The sequence below is a fragment of the Nerophis ophidion genome, linkage group LG09 (genome assembly GCF_033978795.1).
Source record: "Nerophis ophidion isolate RoL-2023_Sa linkage group LG09, RoL_Noph_v1.0, whole genome shotgun sequence".
Lineage (NCBI taxonomy): Eukaryota > Metazoa > Chordata > Actinopteri > Syngnathiformes > Syngnathidae > Nerophis > Nerophis ophidion.
The window spans coordinates 51,972,570-51,988,400 of NC_084619.1; the positions used below are offsets into that span (position 1 = coordinate 51,972,570).

General features: G+C 38.2%; 1 protein-coding gene across 1 annotated transcript in view; it reads left to right on the forward strand.

The window, feature by feature from the left end:
- camkmt (calmodulin-lysine N-methyltransferase) overlaps positions 1 to 15,831 on the forward strand; it is a 369,036-nt gene that overhangs the window by 341,731 nt on the left and 11,474 nt on the right. Inside the window, exon 10 of the mRNA XM_061911211.1 lies at positions 1,398 to 1,529. Within this exon, the coding sequence (XP_061767195.1) occupies positions 1,398 to 1,529 (132 nt within the window). The remainder of the gene's footprint in view (positions 1 to 1,397; positions 1,530 to 15,831) is intronic.

Consider the following 15,831-nt stretch of genomic DNA (forward strand, 5'->3'; position numbering starts at 1 on the left):
GGGGTTCCCAAACTACGTCCGGATCCGGCCCGCGGGAAGTCCCAAGTTAAAATATCTAAATTAGAATTTAGTTTTTGTATTAAATTTTTTTTTTTAATCCGTCCTTTCTAATCAATTTTATACTGTTAGTTACTCTCTGTGTCTCCTAGCCGCCCAAGCAAATCATATTGTTTAAAAATGCATTTTCCCATTGATAAAGAAACATCATTGCGCTCGGAATATATATATATATATATGGCCTTAGTGTGTGAATGTGAGTGTGAGTGATGTCTGTTTATCTGTGTTGGCCCTGCGATGAGGTGGCGACTTGTCCAGGGTGTACGCCGCCTTCCGCCTGATTGTAGCTGAGATAGGCGCCAGCGCTCCCCGCGACCCCGAAAGGGAATAAGCGGTAGTAAATGGATGGATATATATATATATATATATATATATATATATATATATATATATATATATATGTATATATATGACGACGACGACTTCTGTTTTGTTTGATCAGCCGTTTTACTGCCGTGTTTTATATATATATATATATATATATATATATATATATATACTGTATGTATATATATATATATATATATATATATATATATATATATATATATATATTCATACACAGTGGGGCAAAAAAATATTTAGTCAGCTACCGATTGTGCAAGTTCTCCCACTTAAAATGATGACAAAGGTCTGTAATTTTCATCATAGGCACACTTCAACTATGAGAGACAGAATGTGAACAAAAAAAATCCAGGAATTCCCATTTTAGGAATTTTAAAGAATTTATTTGTAAATTATGGTGGAAAATAAGTATTTGGTCAACCATTCAAAGCTCTCACTGATGGAATGAAATTTTGGCTCAAAATCTCACGATACATGGCCCCATTCATTCATTCCTTAACACGGATCAATCATCCTGTCCCCTTAGCAGAAAAACAGCCCCAAAGCATGATGTTTCCACCCCCATACTTCACAGTAGGTATGGTGTTCTTGGGATGCAACTCTGTATTCTTCTTCCTCCAAACACGACGAGTTGAGTTTATACCAAAATGGATACATGGATGATACAGCAGAGGATTGGGAGAATGTCATGTGGTCAGATGAAACCAAAATAGAACTTTTTGTTACAAACTCAACTCGTCGTGTTTGTACCATACCCTTTCGGGGATGCAGGGGGTGCTGGAGCCTATGTTATTATAAAATCCCTTGAAGAGCAGGGAAACCTGCAAAACAGGCTTGTAGGGATGAAATACCCTCCGTGTTATTTCGTGACCTGATATATATTTTACATCCCGGCCCTCGGCTAAATTTTTTTAACCCAATCTGGCCCCCGAGTCAAAAAGTTTGGGGACCCCTGGTTTAGTACGTTCTCGCTCATCAGCATCATCTTCCACCAGGGCATGGCCTTGGTGTTGGCCCCACTGCGAGGCGACACCCTGCAGATCTTCTGTCAGCTGGCCAAGCAGGCCGGACTCTTGGTGTCTCAGCGCCAACAGTATGACACTCAGGTGTGGGACGTGCATCTTAAGGTAAGCAACACACTTGACCGTAGGCTCCGATCCCGGACAAGGCCAAGCACCCACGTGGGATTGATGGCAACTTTCAATCTTCAAAATAATTTTGGAAATGTCAATGTTGTTGTTGTTAATCTTGTGACGAGGTTACCGGTAGTCAGTTTTACATAACGTGAAAGTCACAAATCATATAGTCTATAATTAACATTGTGCCCGATAATAAAATAATGACATAGTCCAGTGGTTCTCAAATGGTGGTACGTGTACCCCTGGGGGTACTTGAAGGTATGCCAAGTGTCAGAGTTATTCGGTGACGAACCCCAAGATGCAGAGATGGAGCCAGGCATGGAGTGAGAAAACATGGTTTTAATATAAAATACTAGAACAAAACCAAACAAAGGGTTCAAACCAAAAGCGCGCACGTGGGCGGATAACAAACAAAAGGGCTAGCGTGGAAGCTAAAAGGTATCTAGCAGGAAACAGAAAAACTGGAAACAGCTAATGGCTAACAAGAAAACACGAAACAAAAGAGCTAGGAAAAAACAAACTACAAATAGCTAACAGGAACAGCTTACAGCTACGACGACAAAGACAAATAGTAGCACGACAGGTAACAGCTGTAATGATGACATCGACATGACACAAGAGCGACAAGACGTGACATCAACAAGACAAAATCCAGCACTGACTGGAGGAACAAAGCAGGTAAAATACAGTAGGAGCTGGCTGATTAACACCAGGTGGGGCCAGGTGCCAATCAGCCACAGCTGAGGGGAAACAAAGCACTCAGGGAGACAAACAGGAAGCTGAACCAAAATAAGAGTGCTGACAGGAACTAAGGACAGGAAATACTAAACACACAGAGGAGAAACTACAACACAAGCAAACTGTCAGTGGCAAGCCTGACACCAAGGGGTACGTGAGATTTTTTTAAAATATTCTAAAAATAGCAACATTTCAAAAATCCTTTATAAATATATTTATTGAATAATACTTCAACAAAATATGAATGTAAGTTCATAAACTGTGAAAAGAAATGCAATAATGCAATATTCATTTTTGTGGACATGTTCCATAAATATTGATGTTAAAGATTTCTTTTTTTGTCAAGAAATGTTTAGAATTAAGTTCATGAATCCAGATGGATCTCTATTACAATCCCCAAAGAGGGCACTTTAGGTTGATGATTACTTCTATGTGTAGAAATCTTTATTTATAATTGAATCACTTGTTTATTTTTCAACAATTCTTTAGTTATTTTTATATCTTTTTTTCCAAATAGTTCAAAAAAGACCACTACAAATGAGCAAAAATTAGCACTGTTATACAATTTAATAAATCAGAAACTGATGACGTAGTGCTGTATTTTACTTCTTTATCTCTTTTTTTCAACCAAATATGCTTTGCTCTGTTTAGGGGGTACTAGAATTAAAAAACTGTTCACAGGAGAAAATCACTGAAAAAAGGTTGAGAACCACTGACATAGTCATCCCGACTTTGAAAACACTGCACACAGCAAATAAAGTGCAAACTTACTCAACAGCCAGACACGTCACACTAATGGTGGCAGTATGAACAACGCCAGCACTGTCATTAACTTGTGCCATAGAGTGAAACCACACTAAACAACAATGGCAAACACATTTTGGGAGGATATTCGCAACACAACATAAACATGACAGAACAAATTCCCAGAATTCCCTGCAGCACCAACTTTTCCGGGACGCTACAATACAAACGAACGCCATCGGTGGATCTACACGCATACTTGCCAACCTTCCCGATTTTTCCGGGAGACTCCCGAATTTCAGTGCCCCTCCCAAAAATCTCCCGGGGCCCACATTCTGCCGAATTTCTCCCCATTTCCACCCGGAAAACAATATTGGGGGCGTGCCTTAAAGGCACTGCCTTTGGCGTCCTCTACAACCTGTCGTCCCGTCCGCTTTTCCTCCATGCAAACAGCGGATCGACCCAGTGACATAATATATGCGGCTTATTTACACACAAATACGCGAATTCAAGGCATACTTGGTCAACAGCCAGACAGGTCACAACTTTAACACTGTTACAAATATGCGCCACACTGTGAACCTACACCAAACAAGAATGACTAACACATTTGAGGACGAACATCCGCACCGTAACACAACATAAACACAACAGAACAAATACCTAGAACCCTTTGCAGCACTAACCCCCGCTACCACCTCAACCCCGCCCCCACTCCTGACTCAACGGGTATGTCTACAAACGAAGCACAGCGAGAAGTAAGCCTTAAAAAGAACATATGATATAACACGTAATGTTACAGGCTGCTTTTTTTTTTTAACACTGCGGGCTTCGAAAAGGACTTGAGTTAACGGAGGCGGCGTCCAGCTGTTGAATCCATTACTCACGCAGCATCCGTGGAGGAAGTGGACAGCGAGGAGCGCGCGGCCGTAATCGCTGCTGGGACAATTGGACAGTGAAGTGGACGTTACAGTGACTCAGTTTGACTCATCAAATGCTATTACACAGTTGGTGCACGGGGAGGCGCACTCTCAACTCTGACCATGTTTTTTTTCTTTTTTTCGTTGCACTGCAAAAAGTCAGTGTTCAAAAACAAGAAGAAAAAAAAAATACAAAAGTTATGGGCATTTTACTTGAACTAAGCAAAATTATCTGCCAGTAAAACGAGAAAATTTGGCTTGTCAAGACTTTCCAAAACAAGTAAAGTTAGCAAACCTCAATCAACCCCAAAAATACCTTAAAATAAGTATTTTCTCACTAATAACAAGTGCACTTTTCTTGATAGAAAAAACTAATATGTTTCTCAATATGTTGAAAAATATTCTTAAATTAAGTAAATGCCAATGCCATTATCTTGACACAATGATAAACATTTCTTGCATTTTCCCATCGATAAAATGACATCATCGCGCCAAGTGCATGCTCTTTCAGTCAATAAGTGCGCAAGGAATAGTTCATGCACATTCAGATAAATTCTTCAAAATTACATAAAAAAAAATATATATATATATTTATATATATATACTGTACATACATACATCCATCCATCCATCCATCCATTTTCTACCGCTTATTCCCTTTCGGGGTCGCGGGGGGCGCTGGCGCCTATCTCAGCTACAATATATATATATATATTTTTTTTTTTCTACAGTCCGGCCCATGACCAAATTTTTTTCATTGTAATTTTGAAGAATTTATCTGAATGTGCATGAATTATTTCTGTTCAAAATTGTTTGAAATGTTAAATGTTTAAATATTAACTGTCAGTTTACTGTAGTGTGCCAACTGTACTACCATATGAGTACGTATTTTCTGTTGTTTCATAGAAAATAAAACAGCAAAGTCCATTTGGCTGTCATCTGTTTTAATCATGAGACACAGTTGTGTCAAAATCATGATTTTTTTTTTTTTAAGCTTGAAATCAATTATGCATGATAAATGGGTTGTACTTTTATAGCGCTTTTCTACCTTCAAGGTACTCAAAGCGCTTTGACACTACTACCACATTTACCCATTCACATACACTGATGGAGGGAGCTGCCATGCAAGGCGCTAACCAGCACCCATCAGGAGCAAGGGTGAAGTGTCTTGCTCAGGACACAACGGATATGACAAGGTTGGTACTAGGTGGGGATTGAACCAGGGACCCTCGGGTTGCGCACGGCCACTCTAACACTGCGCCACACCGTCCCTATATATAAATAAGAAATTATTACTTTAAAAAAGTAGTTTTATACTTGTGAGTGTTGATGACACAGCTTTGAAACAGTTGATATTCTAGTTTCAAGCATGTTTTACTCAATATAGGTCATCAAATCTCAGCAACAAGCTGTAATATCTTACTGAGACCATTTCGGACCAAAACGCTTAAAACAAGTAAAACACTAACATAAAATCTGCTTAGTGAGAAGAATTATCTTTTCAGACGGAAAATAAGCAAATATCACCCTTATTTGAGATATTTTTAATCTTTGTCAAGACTAGGACTTTGGTGCAGTTTGTTTTCCTGTGGTGCAAAGCGTGAAGGTAATAACATCTTTTATTATTCACTCCAAAATATTACAACAAAACAAAGGGTATAAACAAAAAGCGCTCTCAGCGGAGGTACAAAACTTGGCTATGAAAACAAAACTATTACTACAACGTAAACTATGGACATAAAACAAAACTTGCAAACTATGGCATGAATAACAAAAACTTACTTGGAACGAGAAAGGAGCATGGATCCTCGGGATGGATAACAAGGGTGTGTAGAGGGTGATGTCACCAGGCTGACTGCCTGGCAACTACAGGCTAAAAAAGTGACGTGGTGATTGACAACAGGTGCATGAATCCAAGTGAATCAGGTGCGTGACATGAGGACAGGTGAAAACTAAAGGGTTGTCATTGAAACAAAACAATGAAGGGAAAAAACAGGAACTAATGGAGTCTTGAAGTAACATAACACAACTAAACAAAATATGACATGACAATCTTACTTAGATTTCAGTTTTTGCAGTGTGGTTATTGCTAAAAAAAAAAAAAAAAAAATAAATAAATAAATAAATAAAGCAAACAAACATTTAAAAAAAAGAAAGATACACTTACTGGCCACAACATTAGGCACACCTGCGCTAGAGAGACCCAGTGCGTAAACCCTATCAAAGATTCTGCCTTTGCAAAGATAATCGGGATCACTTTTGGGGAAGAAGAGAGAGAAATGGGAGAAAAATGCGGATGCCGTATTGAAGATAAGAAATTGAACTAATGGAGGAATTGATCTGGAATAAGATCAATTCGGGTTTTAGTGCGCACGGGCACACACACACACACTCGCACATATAAGCAGGGGTCATGTGCTGCATGCTAATATGAGGACAACTTGGAGTGCCCCCTCACATCTGAAGGTGATTAAAGTCTCCTCTGCTTATCTTCTGATAAGCACACCGCGTGTGTGTGTGTGGAATATATGTATATGTATAGGTGTGTGTGTGTGGGGGGGGGGGGGGGTGCCTGATTGACCATTCTAACTCACACACACACTGCTTAAAAAAAAGAAAAAAAAATGATATATCACCAGCTCGCACAGACCAGACATCATTTAGACGGCACACTGGCGAGACATGACACGCAAACACACGACGTGATGATATCACACCCAAACATGCACGTCTACACACACCAATAAGCAGCTGCTCCTCATTTACACTGCAGATTAGCTTTCCTCCTCTAAAATAAAAAAGAGAGATTTGTTTACTTGCACCGAGAAAAGAAGAAAAGAGAATATCAAAACCTGCAGTGTGGATGTTTTACGTCACGTCGGCTTAAAGCGATCAAAGACCGAACCCGCAAGCTTCTTTCTGACGACGACGAAGAAGAAATGACACTGAAAAGCTTAGAAGTAAGCGGAAATGTTCTATTTTCAAAGTTTCGGTTTAAAACAAAGCTACATTTGAGCGGCAGCGACTTTCTGATGGATCAGTGATTCTTGAACTTGTTTCCAAAAGTACCACCTCAGAAAAAAATGGACTCTCCAAGTACACCATAATGACCGACATTAAAATACAGTAGCATAGTAGGCCTAAGTATTCATTAAAAACAAAGCAGAGGTTTAATTAACAAGTAGATTTAATATTGTTGGCCACTGTAACGTCACACACAGTTTGAACAGTTACTCTGTGTTTGAAAATTTAATTAAAGGGGAACATTATCACAATTTCAAAAGGGTTAAAAACAATAAAAATCATTTCCCAGTGGCTTGTTTTATTTTTCGAAGTTTTTTTCAAAATTTTACACCTCCCGGAATATCCCTAAAAAAAGCTTTAAAGTGCCTGATTTTCACCATCGCTATATCCACCCGTCCATTTCCCTGTGACGTCATACAGGGCTGGCAATATAAACAACATGGCGGTTACCACAGCAAGATATAGCGACATTAGCTCGGATTCGGACTCGGATTTCAACGGTTTAAGCGATTCAACAGATTACCCATGTATTGAAACAGATGGTCGGAGTATGGAGGCAGATAGCGAAAACGAAATTGAAGAAGAAATTGATGCTATTTAGCGAATAGCTATTGACGCTATTCGGCCATAGCATGGCTGTACCTAATGAAGTGGCCCATAGCATGGCTGCCTTATTAGCATCGCCGGTAAAATGTGCAGACCAAACAATCAGGACTTTCACATCTTGTGACACTGGAGCAACTTAAATCCGTCGATTGGTAAGTGTTTGTTTCGCATTAAATGTGGGTATCTAGTTTCAAATGTACATACAGCTAGCGTAAGTAGCATGTTAGCGTCGATTAGCGTAGCATGTTAGCATCGATTAGCTGGCAGTCATGCCGTGACCAAATATGTCTGATTAGCACATACCGTAAGTCAACAACATCAACAAAACTCACCTTTGTGATTTCGTTGACTTAATCTTTGCAAATGCATCTGTAGGTTATCCATACATCTCTGTGCCATGTCTGTCTTAGCATCGCCGGTCAAATGTGAAGACACTTTGGTACATTCAATGGGGGTCTGGCGGCAGATTTCTTGCCAGTGGTGCAACTTGAATCCCTCCCTGTTAGTGTTGTTACACCCTCCGACAACACACCGACGAGGCATGATGTCTCCAAGGTTCCAAAAAATAGTCAAAAAAACGGAAAATAACAGAGCTGAGACCCGGTGTTTTTAATGTGAAAATTAAAATGGCGGGTGTGTTACCTCGGCGACGTCACGTTCTGACGTCATCGCTAAAAGACCGATAAACAGAAAGGCGTTTAATTTGCCAAAATTCACCCATTTAGAGTTCGGAAATTGGTTAAAAAAATACATGGTCTTTTTTCTGCAACATCAAGGTATATATTGACGCTTGCATAGGTTTGGTGATAATGTTCCCCTTTAAGTGATTCTTTGGCGTAGCACTAGATGGAGCCCGCGTACCACTACCGTTTGAGAATCACTGTGTAAGATTAATCGCAGTTAATCGCGTTCTAATTGAACGACAATAAGCCGCTTGCTAACATTATCTCCCTGTTTTATAACGCAGGTGATTGGTATCAAAGGCGTACCAGGCACTGAGACAAGTTCCGCGTCGCCTGCAGTGCAGAAATAGAAAAATGCCGCTAAAAGCGTTTTTTTTTTTTATGTGTGCAGTTTAGGGATGGGTAGTTATTTGGCACCGACCAAAACCCACTGGCCCTACTGATCACACCTGGTTTGATTTATTGAATTGATTGAAATTTGTATTCGTAGATTGCACAGTACAGTACATATTCCGTACAATTGACCAATAAATGGTAACACCGGAATAAGTTTTTCAACTTGTTTAAGTCGGGGTCCACGTTAATCAAATCAATTCAACTTGGTCTTCACTCCAGCAGCACTGAGAGCGAACTCAGCCAAACTTGCAATGCCAACAAAGGAACGGACTCAACAGAAATACTCAAATGTAAGTTAAGTAAGGGTCCACTTTTCCAAAAAAGTGCTGGCTTGATGCTAATATACAGTGGGGCAAAAAAGTATTTAGTCAGCCACCGATTGTGCAAGTTCTCCCACTTAAAATGATGACAGAGGTCTGTAATTTTCATCATAGGTACACTTCAACTGTGAGAGACAGAATGTGAAAAAAAAAATCCAGGAATTCACATTGTAGGATTTTTAAAGAATTAATTTGTTAATTATGGTGGAAAATAAGTATTTGGTCAACCATTCAAAGCTCTCACTGATGAAAGGAGGTTTTGGCTCAAAATCTCACGATACATGGCCCCATTCATTCTTTCCTCAACACGGATCAATCGTCCTGTCCCCTTAGCAGAAAAACAGCCCCAAAGCATGATGTTTCTACCCCCATGCTTCACAGTAGGTATGGTGTTCTTGGGATGCAACTCAGTATTCTTCTTCTTCCAAACACGGCGAGTTGAGTTTATAGCAAAAAATTATATTTTGGTTTCATCTGACATTCTCCCAATCCTCTGCTGTATCATCCATGTGCTCTCTGGCAAACTTCAGACGGGCCTGGACATGCACTGGCTTAAGCAGGGGGACACGTCTGGCACTGCAGGATTTGATTCCCTGTCGGCGTAGTGTGTTACTGATGGTAACATTTGTTACTTTGGTCCCAGCTCTCTGCAGTTCATTCACCAGGTCCCCCCGTGTGGTTTCGGGATTTTTGCTCACCGTTCTCATGATCATTTTGACCCCACGGGATGAGATCTTGCGTGGAGCCCCAGATCGAGGGAGATTATTAGTGGTCTTGTATATTTTCGATTTTCTGATAATTGCTCCCACAGTTGATTTTTTTTCACACCAAGCTGCTTGCCTATTGTAGATTCACTCTTCCCAGTCTGGTGCAGGTCTACAATTATTTTCCTGGTGTCCTTTGACAGCTCTTTGGTCTTGGCAATAGTGGAGTTTGGAGTCTGACTGGTTGAGGCTGTGGACAGGTGTCTCTTATACAGATAACGAGTTCAAACAAGTGCCATTATTACAGGTAAAGAGTGGAGGACAGAAGAGCTTCTTAGAGAAGAAGTTACAGGTCTGTGAGAGCCAGAGATCTTCCTTGTTTGAAGTGACCAAATACTTATTTTTCGCCATAGTTTATATATAAATTCTTTAAAATTCCTAAAATGTAAATTCCTGGATTTTTTTTTCACATTCTGTCTCTCCCAGTTGAAGTGTACCTATGATGAAAATTACAGACCTCTCTCATCATTTTAAGTCGGAGAACTTGCACAATCGGTGGCTGACTAAATACTTTTGTGCCCCACTGTACATTGGCTTTGCTTTTGACAAGCTACTGATTAGCATTAGCCATTTTACATAGCAGTTTCAACACCTCAAAATTTCATAATGAAAACTACAACTTAGATGCACGTTACAACTAAACATCATAAGTACAATACTTAAGAATATTAACTATTTTTAAGGAGGCAACAACAAAAAAAAAAAACTATACACTACTGCCATATAATTTCTTGGCAACTGCAATTGCAACTTAACGTCATACCTGCCAAGACTCCGAAATGTGATAATAAAACAAGATATTGTTAAGGCGGGGTTGCAGCTTGCTGCGAGGTTTGTTCCCCCGGGATGCAAACGGAGCACTCCGGACAGGACTTGCAGGTAGGAACATGATTTAATTCTCAGAACAAAATCAAATCACCACCAAGAACAGAAAACAAGTCGAAAGAAAACACGTGCTGATCGCACTCAAAGCTAAACACTTATCACGGGCCAGGTGACAAGCGAAATTTACATAACAGGAGCGCGTCAAGCAAACAAAGAAGCCAGAACAAGTGTGGCGAGAGATTAGTGGTCGACTGCAGGTGAGCGTGCCGACCACTAACCAGAGGCAGGGGAACCAAATAAATCCCCATAGAAACCAAAACAATCCCAGAGGTGCACAAAACAGGAACTAAGGGAGTCCAAAAATAACAGAACATAACAAAAACATGATCCAGGTCACGGATCATGACAGATATAACAACTGTACAGCAGCTATCATAATCATGTAATTTTCCAATTAAAATGAGATTTTATTAACGGAAAAAGTTAGTCAACACAAACAAAAGTACCAGAAATTGGTACTGTTGGTTACAGGAATCTGTGAATTGGTACCGTATCGATTCAAGTGTGAAAAAATAAAAATAAAAAAATAAAAATATTTTTTATTTTTATTTTTTAAATCTGTCCTTTCTAATCCATTTTACTCTTGTTGCTCTCGGTGTCTCGTAGCCGGTCAGGCAAATCATATTGTTAAAAAATGCATTTTCTCATCGATAATGTGCCATCATTAGCGGCAAGTGCGCACTCTTTCAGTCAATTAGTTCCGCGAGATATATATATATATATATATATATATATATATATATATATATATATATGTATATATATATATATATATGTAAATATATATATATATATATATATATATATATATATATATATATATATATATATATATATATGTGTATATATATATATATATATAAATATATATACATATATGTATATGTAGGTGTGGGAAAAATCACAAGACTACTTCACCTCTACAGAACTGTTTCATGAGGGGTTCCCTCAATCTCCTGATGATTGAGGGAACCCCTCATGAAACAGTTCTGTAGAGATGAAGTAGTCTTGTGATTTTTCCCACACCTACATATTCCGCTCTACCACGGTGCACTATTCTCTGGATAATCCAATCAAGATATATATATATATGTATATATATATATATATATATATATATATATATATATATATATATATATATATATATATATATATATACATATATATATATATATATATATATATATATATATATATTATAAAGTCTTTAGAGTATATACATATACATATATATATATATGTATGTACTATAAAGTCTTTATAGTATATATATATACATATATATATATATATATATATATATATATATGTATATACTATAAAGTCTTTATTGTATATACATATATATATATATATATATATATATACATATATATATATATATATATATATATGTATATATATATATATATATATATATATATATATATATATATATATATATATATATATATATATATATATATATATATATATATATATATATATATATATATATATATATATATATATATATATATATATATATATATATATATATATGTGTATACAGCCCGGCCCCCGACCAAATTGTTTTAACCCAATGCGGCCCTGAGTCAAAAAGTTTGGGGACCACTCATTTAGAACATGTCACAATGGTTTTGTTATTTTATTACATAATATGATGTTTTTTTATTTGTTATTCCATGTCCCACATGTATATTTAAAATAAACACCAAGTTACACACAGATCACATGAAACATATCAAATAAAGCATTATAAAAGTAGAGTAGTAAAACGATTACATACAATAATTAAATTAAACAAATAAAAAATAAAAAACCAAAAATACTTTCATTGCTATGGTTTTCCAGGCCCTGCAAGAAGGGAGAGTGAGAGAGAGGCTTATTGGAAGGAGGAAGTCTCAACAATGTGACCACTACGCTGCTTGGTTATCACTGTTCATTTCATAGGAGCAGATCCTTTCACATGTTGATAGATACCATCTTCCTCCGTCATGATGGTTGCAGCGTTTGAGCACCTTAGAGCGCCAATGTTGATCGGCCTTTTGGGGACGGCGTGGCGCCGTTGGAGAGTGGTCGTGCCAGCAACCTGAGGGTTCCTGGTTCGATCTTCACCTTTTACCAACCTCGTCACGTCCGTTGTGTCCCGGAGCAAGACACTTCACCATTGCTCCTGATGGGTCGTGGTTAGGGCCTTGCATGGCACCTTCCACCATCAGTGTGAATGTGTGTGTGAATGGGTGAATGTGGAAATAGTGTCAAAGCGAATTTGAGTACATAGAAGTAGGACTGGGCTATATGGCCTTTTTTAATATCTCGATATTTTTAGGCCATATCGCGACATATATTACGATATTTTGCCTTGGCCTTGAATGAACACTTGATGCATATCATCACAACAGTATGATGATTCTGTGTGTCTACATTAAAACGATCTTGTGACGCTTTGCTGGCATCGTGGTGAAGTTGCGTTCTCTCGTGGATGCAAACGGAATGGAACACAGCGTGAAGGTAGGAATGAAGATTTATTCTTACTATAAAACAGACTAAGAACCAAAAAAACTTGCACAAAGGCACTAACAACAAAAACCAACAGAACTAGAATGTGAGCTAGATAGAACTAAGTACGCTAGCATGTGAGCTAGGAAGATAAATACACAAATAGCGTGGAAGCTAATCGAATACAGAAAGGTAGTTACCACAATGCGGGATAGTGACGTTGCATAGAAAGCAAATTTTACACTACGAGGCCAAATGGCAAACAAAGGCAGGCTTAAATAGGGAGGTAATCAAAATGCAGGTGTGCGAGAGAAAGACAGAAGGCTGGTGACACAAATGCATTACTATGACAACAGAAACAAAACAGGAAGTGACACCAGGAATTAAGGACGTCAAATAACAAGACAGGTTACAAAAACAGAACCAAAACCAGAATATGCCATGATCCGAGCAGCGGATCATGGCAATTCTTCTTCATACTGCATTAATATATGCTACTTTTAAACTTTCACGCAGAGAGGGAAATCACAACTAAGTCAATTGACCAAAAGTGTATTTATTAAAGTTATTAAGCAATGGCTCAAACATTCATGTCATTTCCAAAACAGAAAGTGCAAGCTTGTCAGAGACATTTTAAGTGTCGAATAAAAATGAGCTGCATAATAGGAAATCAAATAGTATTCGTCCTTCACTATGTGGTAGGTTACTACGGACGTTATGAAATTGTCTTCATTCTCTAGCGAGTGACTTTTCAAATGGTGCTACATATTAGCAGTAATGCTACTTTTTATAGCAACGCTTTTGCCCACACACTTGACAAATTACGGTTGTCTGTTCGACATATTCCCACTTGAAGCCGAACCACCGCCAGACAATGGACCCCCTGCTGTTTTTATTGGGAATTAATTCTTCCTTCATTTGTTACCAGATTCGCACCTTCTTCCTCTCGTATCATCCCTAGCATGGTTTCGCTAGCATCACAGCTAAGGTTAGCCAAGCTGCTACCTCTCTGCTGGGCGAGGGTGTATTGGTATGATGTGATAGTATGTGACGTTTGTAAGTTTGTGCGCTTGCTTGTCTCTGAGAAGGAGAGACAGGAAAGAGTGAGAAGAGCCTGTAGTGTAATGCCCGCAGCTAAAAGCAACTGTGTGAGAACGTATACTCGAATATTACGATATAGTCATTTTCTATATCGCACAGAGACAAACCCGCGATATATCCTATATCGATATCGCCCAGCCCTACCTTGAAGGTAGAAAAGCACTATACAAGTATAACCCATTTACAATTTTTTTTTTTTTTTTTCATGATATCTAACGGAAAAAGTTTTGTTCCGAGAATTTATAATACCTTGTCCTTCCTCAGCGTAGCGACACACAACTGCGTAGTTTTCCACCTGTGTATTTTTCTGCACGCAGATAACGAGGTGATTCCGTTTGTGCAGTATTGATCATTTTTGACCACGGAACGTCAAGCAAGGAATGTTACCGAACTTCATCATTCGGAATATCCTGATGGTGTGTTTCCATTCTTTGCAAACTATCTCGCTACTCTGCAGTTTTGTAAAGCCACACTCACACACAGGAGGGACTGCAGTGTGTGTGTGTGTGTGTGTGTGTGTGTGTGTGTGTGTGTTTGTGTAGGCAGACAGGGCTAGCGCGTTATCCTCTTATCCCCACTGTTGTGGAATAGAGAGGCAAGCAGCTGGAGGGACTGCAAGCAGCCTGATAATGCCAGCGCTATTTTCTAACCCGCCATCTTAATCTTGTTACTCAAATGGTTGTGAAGAGAGTCATGAATTTTAATTTCTCATACACACACACACACACACACACACACATTATGTGTGTCTTTTGCACATGCATAAGCAGTATCCCCACTGCGTCCAACGCCGCCTTCCTCACCCACGTCTTCCCTCCAAGCTCACCAAACTTCCTCCTTGCATCACTTCTTTATTTACCTAAGGCTCTCCCTGCATCCTTTGCTCTGTCGCGTACTATTTTTCAAGTTTTCTTCTCTCCGCTGCCAACATTTGCTTTCTTTCTATTTATCCCTGAAGGCAAAATACTTCATTTATTCTTGAAACGTACAGTGATTTTCAGGAGGGGCATTTAGGGGGCTTTGGTGCTTTGAATAAATAGGAATATCCTCATTGACTTTTCAGCCAAACATCTAAATTTTGGTGCTTTTTGGTCCGAAAATAATCTAGAAATTTTAATAATCAGGCACCAAAACATTCTAGTACTGACAAATCCAAGAATCAAAATAATATGATACTAAAATAACCCACTAACAAAATAATCTAATACTAGATTAATTGGGTATCAAAAAAATATAGTACTAAAATAACCAACTATCAAAATAATCTAGGACTAGATTAATTGGGTATCAAATGAATCTGGTACTAAAATAACTACCAAAATAGTTATGTACTCAATAAACCAGGTCCTGGAATGGTCTAGTACTAAAATAAATGGGTGCCGAAATAATCAGAAACTCAAATAATCTGGTATTAAAATTTAAATAAAATACTCAAATAACAATGTATACAAATATTTGAATACTTATATAACCAGGTAAGAAAATTATCTAATTCTCAAAATTCCAAGTATCAAAATATTATGGTACTAAATTAACCGACTACCAAAAATAATCTAGTACTAGATTAATTGGGTATCAAAATAATCTGGTACTAAAATAACCAA